At 40.8% G+C, this 11152-nt stretch overlaps 1 protein-coding gene across 2 annotated transcripts; it reads left to right on the top strand.

Annotated features, from left to right (window-relative positions):
• The first annotated feature begins 728 nt into the window (after positions 1-728).
• Positions 729-10147, top strand: TMED2 (transmembrane p24 trafficking protein 2). Of its 2 annotated transcripts, XM_055550100.1 has the most exons (5): positions 729-1033; positions 2719-2911; positions 3293-3313; positions 5259-5366; positions 8622-10147. In XM_055550100.1, the coding sequence occupies exons 1-5, from the start codon at positions 854-856 to the stop codon at positions 8744-8746; spliced, it is 627 nt and encodes a 208-aa protein (XP_055406075.1). In that variant the 5' UTR covers positions 729-853; the 3' UTR covers positions 8747-10147. The 2 variants fall into 2 exon arrangements, with proteins under 2 accessions (XP_055406075.1, XP_055406076.1); XM_055550101.1 differs by lacking the exon at positions 3293-3313 and having other exon boundaries at positions 730-1033.
• The last annotated feature ends 1005 nt before the right edge of the window (positions 10148-11152 follow it).

Here is an 11152-nt window from a genome sequence, read left to right as displayed (position 1 = left end):
CACGACTGAAGCGACTTAGCAGCAGCAGCAGCCAAGGTAAAGTTTTTTGTGTGTATGTGGTTGTATTATAGACATACAGTAAAGCAAAAAATATGGAGCACTACTCAAGTATATAGCTTGAGCTTTTAAAAAAAGCATATGTAAACACTCGTGTATCCATCATTTAGTGACGATATAATATTTCCAATATCGCAGAAGTTTCCCTCGTTCCCCTTCCCAATCTATACGCACCCCCGTCTTTTCCCCGGTTTTGTTTGTTTGTTTTGAACATAAAAGTTCAAACCCTTTGGCTTCAGCCCCATCTCCTCCTTATACTCCTATTGCTACCTCCAAATCTTCCGCTGTCTTTATGGATAATCCTAAGAGTGTCTCGCACGAGGCAGAGGAGGTTTCTTGATATTATCGCTTTCTATTGGAGAAGGAAATGGCAACTCACTCCAGTATTCTTGCCTGGAGAATCCCAGGGACAGAGAAGCCTAGTGGGCTGCGGTCTATGGGGTCGCACAGAGTCGGACACGACTGAAGCGACTTAGCAGCAGCAGCATGGCCCACGGAAATTTAGGCAGTACATGAATGGAACTAGTGACGGAGACGATGGTTTCTGGTCCTTCTGAGCCACCGTCCAGGCTCGAGACGCGCGGAGTAGTCTTGTCCCTCGGCGGCCGCCGTGCGTCCGTTACGTGGCAGCTATGGGCTCCCGCCAATCCGCGGCGCCCGCATCAGCCCCCTCGGGTGGTGCAGCCGGAAGGGGCGGAGCTGAGGCGGCGGTGGCTGAGAAGGCAGCGGTGGCGGCAGCGACGACGGCGGCTCTGGAGGCCGCAGTCCCGGTCCTGGCTTCGGCCCCAGCCCCACCATGGTGACGCTTGCTGAGCTGCTGGTGCTCCTGGCCGCCCTCCTGGCCACGGCCTCGGGCTACTTCGTCAGCATTGACGCTCATGCAGAGGAGTGCTTCTTCGAGCGGGTCACCTCGGGCACCAAGATGGGCCTCATCTTCGAGGTGGCCGAGGGCGGCTTCCTGGACATCGACGTGGAGGTGCGGGCGCGCTGCCCGAGGCGGGGGCCCGCGGCCGCTCGGGGGTTGGCGGCGCCCGGGGCCCGCGCGGGGCCAGCGTGGAGAGCGGGACCCGGAGGCCGCTATCCGAGTCCTGGGAGGGCCCCAGGCCGCCACCCGGCGACCCCCTAACGTCCCTTTCCCTCGCACCCGCCCGTTTCCGAGCTCCGCTCGGGAGATGGAACCGTTGCTTGGCTGCTTTGGATTCTCAGCTTGAACGGCTGGTTCCCCTTGGAACCTCTCGCCGAGCTTTGTCTACCAGGCGCCGCGTGTCATCTCCGGGCCCAGGAGGCGCTACACAGTCTTGTTTAGCTGATGGCAGGTCTCGATCCGGGCAGGAGCTGCTTCCCTTCCTAGCGCGAATTAAAGTTGGGACGTGGCATGGAAACTTCTGAAAAAGTAAATCGGAAGCTGTTGAGGAATGCTAGGTAGACGTTCGTGTTGTGTTTGCCTTTATTTTTCGTAGAAACGACCCGAGTTAACCCGTTCTTACGCAGACCTTCGGATACCTCGTTTAGTCATCTCTGATTAAGAGAGTGGAGTTGGGTTATGCGTTTTAGAAGTGATTGCAGTGAAGTATCTGTGGAGAAAACGGAAAATCGTTTCAAGAAACCAGCAGTCCCTAAATTTCGTCCTGTATCATTTTCTTTAAGCCAAAAGAATGACTCGCTTCTAACACTTTTAAGGAAACCAGATGGAATGAATATTTAAACCTACCGGTTAGCATGATTAATTGTGTCTATGGGTTTTTCCATCTAACAGTTAACGTCAGCAGAGTTAAACAAAACAAGTGAAGTTCAGAAATAAGGGGATAATGGAGGTAATAACTTAAAATTAGCTAAGCTCTTAAGAGATCAGCTCTTTCAGTCTGCAGGTGGCACGGGCTTCATAAGAGGAACTACTTGAGCAAGGTCTAACAACTGATTTGGAGCACAGTGGGATGAGAACATGGGTCTCTGAATTTCCAGTCTAGTCTTTTTCCTTAAGTCTTCAGGCATAAAAGATAAAGCAGAGTAGGCAGTAATCAGTCAGGAAAAACCTCGATGTGTAGGCTTACTCAAAGTTCTTAGTTTTTAAAAGAGATTTCTTTTTTGTTGTTTTGATATTAATAGCTACATATTTGTCTGTTGGTGGTATTGGGCCACTTGAAGACAAGTGTATGGTGTGGTTTCTGTTTCTGATTGGTTTATTAAGTTGGAAAATTAAGACAAATGTAGTCAGAGTTGAAAGGTATTCAGAGAGCCTTGTTTCTTAAATGGTAGAGCTGTAGCCCGAAGAGATTACTGTCACCAACTGAAGTGGATCGACGTTCAGGTTCCTTTTTCCTAGCGAATGTTTGGCTGTCAATAGACATCACTTAACAATTTTATTTTTAAAATTATTTTTTAATGAAGTATAGTTGCTTTACAATGTTGTGTTACTTTCTCCTGTAAAGCAAAGTGAATCAGCTATAGGTATACATGTATCCCCTTTTTTGGATTTCCTTCCCTTTTAGGTCACCACAGAGTATTGAGTAGAGTTCCTTGTAAAATAGGTTCTCATTAGGTTATCTGTTTTATACACAGTATCAGTAGTATATCTGCATCAATCCCAATCTCCCAATTTATTCCCTCATTTATTATTTTGAATCTTTTGAGTTATCTCATGAATTTCTCTTCTGCCTCCAGATTACTGGACCTGATAATAAAGGAATTTATAAAGGAGACCGGGAGTCCAGTGGGAAATACACATTTGCTGCTCACATGGATGGAACATATAAGTTTTGTTTTAGCAATAGGATGTCTACCATGACTCCAAAGATAGTGATGTTCACCATTGATATCGGGGAAGCCCCCAAAGGACAAGACATGGAAACAGAAGGTGAGATGAACATTCTGAAGATTTATATCCCTTTCTCAGAGTTAATATTAATCCTGTACATTTTCTCCACCTGAATGTAGTATTTATTTTTGATGACTTATTTTAGGTTCTGTCATTACAACCAAAAACCTTTTGTGAAATATACTTTTCATTTATCCAGATCTTCGAATTAACAAAAAGAAATGATTGGAGGTTCATGTTTATGTTTAGTTCTTTCCAGTTGCCATTTCTGGCAGCAGGCAGGTTACGCATATCCTAGTTGTTGTTCTGTTAATTTGCCTACGCTGGTATATGCATCTTTAGTTGCTCATTTGTATAAATGACTACTTTAGCTAAACTTGTTTTTGTATGTGTGTGTTTATATCTTACACTCTTCTTCAGGTGGTGGAGATACCTGGGATGGTATGTGGATTATTTTCTGACAGTCTTTCTGCATATTTTTGTTGCCTACTGTCTTAATTTCTGCTTTCCTTTCTAACCTCAGTCTGTTAGCATGACAGTGTTTTTTCTCCTAGTTAAACCCTACAACTAATTTAGAGTTTTAGAGTGATTATTTTTTGGTGGTTTTTATTTTGTTACATGAGACAGAGGTAGGTCATGTGAAACTTGGTTAGACGTGAAAGGCAGTTCTAGGAGCCACGTCTACCCTAGATAAGGTGACAAAAGCTTTGTTAGACATATGTTGCAGGTGGATTAATTTTTCTTGCTCGGCTTATCAGCAGTGAGCCCTAAGTTGATTCTTCTGGATAAATCGTTTACCAGGAGCCTGCACATAAGGATTTTTTGGCCGGGGACTGGGGTGGGGTGGGCTGGGGGGGCCATGGTATATTTCAGGACTTTTGGAAACTAGTAGTTTATTTCATAGTATTAATGTGATATAATTTGCCCTAGATAGCACTTCATAGAGTATTTACATAAGTAAGGTGAACTCTTTTTAGATTTTGAAATCTATAGAATTTAAAGAATCATACTACTCAGAAATTTCTGTGCTTGCTTTTCAAGGCCATTTGCAGTTCAGGACTTGGCTAATTGTCAAGGAAAATTAGTTTTGAGGGGCTTTGACTTTTTTTGTTTTCTGGAAAATAGTCCTTTCTAAATAGTTGGCTATTTAAATGTTGGCTGGTGAGTGTGAATATTTTCCTTAAATAATCCTTTAACATGATGTTTAACAGTCTCGCTTTTGCTTGTTCATATTGGTGAATGACAGCTATAAAATCAAGCTTTCCTCTAAAGCAGTGGTTCTCAGGATGTTTTTTGCTCCCCAGGGTACACTTGGCAATATCTAGAAACATTTTTGATTTTCCTGAATAGGTTGGTGGTTATACACTGTGTCGGACACTTTCCCACCACAAAGAATTATGTGGTCTAAAATGTCCACAGTGCTTCTCCTGAGAAACTCTGCTCTAAAGGTTCCACCTAGTGCATGGACTTCTGACATGAAGCTGGTGAGAGATTATTTGTGATTCCAGCCCAGCTGCCTTAAAATGGTAGAGGCTTTTGGCTTCTCATAAGAAATTTAGGATTATTTGTGGCAATTTGGAATTCTAGATGAGGCTGGATTTTGGGCAATAGTGAATAGACCCCTCTGATGGCAGTCTTCCCTTGTACATTGCCATAATACAGCATTACCTATAAGCATACACTTTCTTCAGAACTGTTAGTTTACCTTGCTAAAGAGAATGCCTGGTTCTAGACCTTGAGCAGTTGAGAACTTGTATTTTCACTTGCAGTGTCTGCTAAATTTCCCACTGTAGTGAAATTATTGCTTTGACTATAGTACTAGAATGTTGAATTGGTGCAGATTTTCCCTAGAACATCTTCATGTTTTTTTCTGCTTAGCTTCATAAAGATTAAAAGTCAGCTTTGATAGTTTTCCTAAATTAACATTAGAGTTACATGATTTTCAAGAGTAGATTTTTATTTAGTTTAAATATTGTTATTTGTAGGATTATTACTAGGGTGTTATTATTACGGTTTTAATTTGTATTTTGTGCCCCTCCTCCATCTTTTGTTTAATCTCCCCTATGGTTGGCCGTGAGTCTGGTGAACTTCACTTAGCAATTTCGTAGAAGACATTTCTTAGGGCTGTGTTCCTTTAGTTAGTAAATGTTGTATAGCATTTTTCCTACTCTGAAAGAGGTTTCTCTACTGGGAACGAACTTTTTAAAAATTCTTGGGGAATTAAATTGTCATCAGTGGTCCAAAATGATGTCTGAGTCATTTCTGAAAAATAGCTGCTTTTGTATGCCTTCTCTGGAGGAGGAGTTTGGTTTTTTTCCTGGTTTTAAGAATTTTTCAAAAAGAGATTTCCAAATATGTTCTAATCCATTTTCAAATTCTTTTGTAGCTCACCAGAACAAGCTAGAAGAAATGATCAATGAGCTCGCAGTGGCGATGACAGCTGTGAAGCATGAGCAGGAATACATGGAGGTTCGGGAGCGGATACACAGAGCAAGTAAGTTAATGCTTTGGACTTTGCAGCAGTATCCGAGGGCCATGAATTGGTGACCTGTATTACCCAAGAGCTGGATTGTGTTTTCCTCATTTGGAAATTTTGGACACATAAACATACTAAGGGGTTGACTTTTAAAAAGCACCTATGCAAAGATATTTGAGTATGTACATTTGTTTGTAGAGCTTTGTATTAGACTAATTTATTACTGGGACATTGATTCTAAACCAAACAATGCTGTTTAGATTCAGCACTAGCTTTTATAAGAGTTTTAAAAAATGAGTGGTTAGCTAGGGAGTAAGCTAACGGTTTTCATAAAGCAGAAAGGAAAAACATAAAATGGACATTGCATTGGGTTTTTTTTTTTTTTTGCATTGGTTTTAAATCCGATATCTGAAGTTTTTGTGATCAATAATCATGCCGAGGCTTAGCTGTTTTTCTAAAACCTGGGGTATGGTTTAATTAAAAAGCATTAAAACATGAATAGAGGTATTCACCAGGTAAAGATCAGTTTGGGTCCCAAGTTTGCAACCTGGAAGCTGTGAGTGTGTTTGTCTTCAGAAACATTGATAATTGGAATCCCACCCTAGGTTGCAAAGCCTGTTTTAACCCGTGGCATAGCACTAATTATGATACTTTTGCATTTAAAATTAAAGAGGTACCATATTGATCCACAGACGAGATACCATTTTTTTTTTTTTTTTTGGGGGGGGATGATCATATCTTAAACCCAAGTCCACACCTGTCCAGTGTCTTCGTCCTTCAGGTCACCCTTGGGGATGGGCCTCACTGGGCGTGAGCTCATCTGTAAATGCAAAGTGGCTTTTGTGTGAAGTCTTTGTTCTGAAGGTGGGATAGGGAGTGGAGAGAGGAGTGACTCAAATAGATGAGAACAGGTTGAATTTCTCCAAGATTCTTGCCAGTGATGGAAAGGCATCGTTAGGACGTAGAGCCCAGACTTCACCTCTGCTTGGGAGAATAATGAGTAGATGTGACGGACTGGACAGGTGCCTCTGTTCTTACCTTTTTGGGGTGGATTGGGGCATGAGATGGACTGAGGCTTATATGCAGCCACTCTTGCCTCTTCCACCTCATTCCTTCTCCTGGCCTGTGCTCTTATTCTTCTCACCTTCTAGCATCCCTACCTTCTCTCCATCACCTGTTGCTTATTTTTCTCCCAGGAGGGGGCCAGCCCATTCTGATGAGAAGGGCTCAGAACTTTCGCTGCTTTGTAGCTCAGCTAGCACAGCAGCCAGAGGAGGCCCCCATCTTCTGGTGTCTGGAGGCATCCGACCTTTTTCTCTCATCCTAAATTTGAGTGGAGATACTCCTGAATTTGTTTCACAAACAAAATAGAATTTTAGACATTCAGTCTAATTTTATAAATCCAGTAGTTCCCACAGTGTTTGTTTTTTGTATATCTTCCTATAACACTCGCTCCTCAGAGATGGCTATAATGAGATTTTTTTTTAAAACTACAGTGTTGTAATAGTACTGTTTTTAGATCAGGCTAATGTGTGAACCAAGCTTCCCTGGTGGCTCAGTGGTAAAGAGTCCTCCTGCCAATGCGGAAGACTTGGGTTCAGTCTCTGGATCGGGAAGATCTCCTCGAGAAAGAAATGGCAACCTATTCCAGTATTCTTGCCTGGAAAATCTCATGGACAGAAGAGCCTGGTGGGCTAGAGTCCATGGGGGTGCAAAAAAATCAGACACGACTTAGTAACTAAACAACAACAAATATGTGAATGACATGAGAACAGTATTTTACGTACACATATTTTCTTCGATGATTGCTTTCCTGTTATATGGCTTCAGTGTGTTCTATTTAAGTTTAAAGATGCATTTTTCTGTTATTGAAGGGAGAGATAAATACTTGTTTTTATACAGTTAAGATGCTAGTCATTAAGTTATGCTAGAAATGGATTATAAAGTTGGCTGCTGCTGCTGCTGCTAAGTCACTTCAGTCATGTCCGACTCTGAGAGCCCTGAGATGGCAGTCCACCAGGCTCCCCTGTCCCTGGGATTCTCCAGGCAAGAACACTGGAGTGGGTTGCCATTTCCTTCTCCAATGCATGCAAGTGAAAAGTGAAAGTGAAGTTGCTCAGTCCTGTCTGACTCTTAGCGACCCCATGGACTGCAGCCTACCAGGCTCCTCCGTCCGTGGGATTTTCCAGGCAAGAGTACTGGAGTGGGGTGCCGTTGCTTTCTCCGTATAAAGTTTGCAGCAGAAGTAAATTTCATGCCATGGAATGAACATTAAAATTTCAGTGTTGGTGGTTTTTAGAATTCTAGTTAATGGTTTTGGGCATTTGTCTATTCTTACTCTGGGGGAAAAAGTCATTTTCTTTCCTTGAGTAAGTATAGCTTATCTTTCTGGAGTCATTTAATTGATTTTCACTTCTTTTTGAGTGATCATTAGTCCAGCAGTTACTGCAATTCTAGTTTCTCTTTTTATAAATGATACATATACTTCTAAAAATATGCCAGTTACTTATTCATCTCTCTTAATTGCTAATTATAATTGTTTTTAGTGGTGGCCATTTGCATAAAAATGAGAAACTACCCAGTAGTTTTTAAAAGTTAAGGAATTTGATCAGGAACTTGAAAGAATGTCACATAAATTGAGTGCAATAAATTAATACAGCCATACTATTCCTTTGATCAATTTCTTAGCTTAAAAACGGGGTAAATCCTGTAACTAGTTTAAGTTTGTCTGGTAATAGCTGCCAGCATTGGTCTGTGAAACTGAGAAACCTTTAGATCTAGAACCAATGCCAAATACATAGTGGGTGCTCAATAAATACTGAATAAATGTTTAAAGAAAAGGCACTTTGAAACATTTTAACTTAGTAGGTAGTGCTTCTTGGGTAACTTATCTTGAAAGAATAAGGTTGAATTTTCTGATTCAGCAAAAAGGATTCTAATGTTAGGGACTTTCTATGTGTGAAAGAGAGAAGGTTGGATTGGGTTTTAACTCGAGAATGTGACCGTGGGCAAGTCATTTCTTCTCTGTTCTCATGCATAAGCAGAGTGGACTTGATTGCTCCATTAATCTTTAAGGTCTCATTTAAATGTAAAACTCTGCTTTTAAGTATGTTTAAGTGCTTGGGGACAAAAGACAAAGGTATTCTGAATACTGTGAATGTTGTGTAAAGTATTAACTTTCACATGAAGTTAAGACTAGGGGTAATTTTGGATGTCTGTGCTGTTTCTTTTGTTTGTTTTGGTGGTTAAATTTTGTTTGTTTGTCCTCCACAGTCAATGACAACACAAACAGCAGAGTGGTCCTTTGGTCCTTCTTTGAAGCTCTTGTTCTAGTTGCCATGACATTGGGACAGATCTACTACCTGAAGAGATTCTTCGAAGTCCGGAGGGTTGTTTAAAAGCCTTTTCCCCATAATCCCAAATTCATAATTCACTGTTTACCATAATAATGTCATTAGTTTCTATGTTTTTATTTTCTGAACTATATCTTCACAGCTTGTTTCTTTGTGATTAATAGATATTGGGGGAAAACACTTTTTTAGGAAAACTATAGTGAAAATTTGACATTTGATTGGCATAAATTCATATTTGAATTCTGAGGGCCTATACAGGCCCTCCCAAAACTCAAACACTAAGCCGAATATAGGTGTAGAGTCCTTAGTTTTCTTTCCTTTTATTTTCATTATAAAATACAGTTTGTTCAGGATAGTACTTTACTAAAAGGACTCTCTTCTTGGGATCCCTTATCCTACAGTTCAGGTCATTAGAAAAATTCATTTTGTTGAGAAACAACAATCTGAATCTTGACATTTTCTATCCAGCTTAATGGTAGAGCTCTGTGACTAGAAGTATGTGACCAGGTTGGTACTTTTATACTTTGTCTATCTTGTTTTTGCTTTAAAGATAAGACTTAAACCAACAACCTTTACCCACCCCTCCAAAGTTTCACTTTGAACCTTAGAACTCAATCACCTCCACTTAAAATTGTTGACACAAGCAGCTAATAACCATTTTTTGGTTTCTGCCTAACCTTGTAAGAAGTTTATTAAAGCCAATTCTCTTGGGTGTTTTAGCAAACGGTAGCAAACGGTCCACTCTGCTTATGCATGAGAACAGAGAAGAAATGACTTCCTCTGTGCTGGCGCATCCACCTTCTCTTCTCTTGGCATATAGGAGGTGTGCATTAATGTAATTGGAAAAATCTGGATTTCCGATGCCAAAGGGTTAAAGCCTCTTGGATTTCTTTGCAGTGATATGCAGCCACTATTTTATTTTTGATCAGTGGCATTTTGGCCACTGTTTAATTAGGGTACTGAACATCACTGTCAGTACTAGGGTTTTTGTTTTTCTTGGGTCTTTCTTTTTTGGCACATGTGAATTTTGTTTTGTATAGAACGAAAAACGACTTTCTTTTGGTCTCTGATAATGGGTTTAAAAATCAAGGAGCATCTGGTTTTATTGTGGGGATGATCCAGATTATGTTGTGACTGATGTATATTGGTTACTTGTACCTTTTTTTTTTGGATCTTTTCAAGGGGAAAACTACAAGTAACGAGTTTTGTATAATTAAATTTGTTACAGGTTTTCATGTTCAAGGTAAACAATTTTTCAACCTTGGGTGAAAATACTTGCAGCAGTTAAAGGTGACTGAGTTTTATCTTAGGACAACTGTTGCATGCCAATTTGTGTGCGCGTGTGTGTGCAAACACTTCAAATTGAGTTAAAAGATGTAAATTTAAAATTGGTTGTGTATCTGATCTGCCCCAGGTTCAGTAAATAAACAGTTGTTTTTAAAAACAGTCTTGGTATTCTGTGTTTTGTATATTTATGATTAATTCACATTTGTTAAATACCAGCTTTCTAATCAAAGCTGAAATGAGACATGTCATGTTTTCCCAGTAATGATGCCTATTATAAACATCTGTTACTTTTTATGTCTGTAAACTTGATAATAGTAAGCACGAATCCAGTTTTAGGTTTCCCTGTGTGGTTTCTTTGATGGGTCAGTATTAACATCTGAAGTATTTTTTTCTTTGGAACAAGTTTATTTTAACTTAGCCACCTGGTTTATGGTAGTCAGCAGTAAATTTAAAAGGGATTAAATGATTCACCCAAGCCTCACAGATGAGTGACTGATGTGACCAGAATCTAGATGTCTGCCTTTAGGAACCGTTCTTCTTTCTCTATTACACTGAGGGCCTGCTGGTAATAAAACTACGGTTTATCCAGCACCCATGCTAAGTGCTTTAGGTGGTCTGTCTCATTTATTCCTCAAAACATCTATTACCTTGGGTACTGTTATAATCCTCATTATGGAAATAAAGTCTTGGAAAGGATCCCCAGATGCAAATGCAGCTATGCTGTTTCCCTCTGTCTTTGCTTTCAGACCTGCTTGGAAATAGCTGTCAAAGGCATTTTAAGGATGTGATGATCCCATTAAAGTGAAAATGTCGCCTCAGGCTTTACTCTCACCTAGTTTGAGATGACTGCAATTTACATTACTCCCATTTACTCATACTTTGGCCACCTCATGCCAAAGAGTTGACTCGTTGGAAAAGACCCTGATGCTGGGAGGGATTGGGGGCAGGAGGAGAAGGGGATGACAGAGGACGAGGTGGCTGGATGGCATCACCAACTCAATGAACATGAATTTGGGTGGACTCGGGGAGTTGGTGATGGACAGGGAGGCCTGGCGTGCTGTGATTCATGGGGTTGCAAGGAGTTGGACACAACTGAGCGACTGAACTGAAGTGAAAATATTTGGGTGACTGCCTGGTGCTACCAGTTGTAGTCACTGAAATAAA

The sequence above is a fragment of the Bubalus kerabau genome, chromosome 16, assembly GCF_029407905.1.
Source record: "Bubalus kerabau isolate K-KA32 ecotype Philippines breed swamp buffalo chromosome 16, PCC_UOA_SB_1v2, whole genome shotgun sequence".
Taxonomy (NCBI): domain Eukaryota; kingdom Metazoa; phylum Chordata; class Mammalia; order Artiodactyla; family Bovidae; genus Bubalus; species Bubalus kerabau.
Note: the sequence above shows the minus strand (reverse complement) of the source record. Positions and strands in the feature narration are given on the sequence as shown.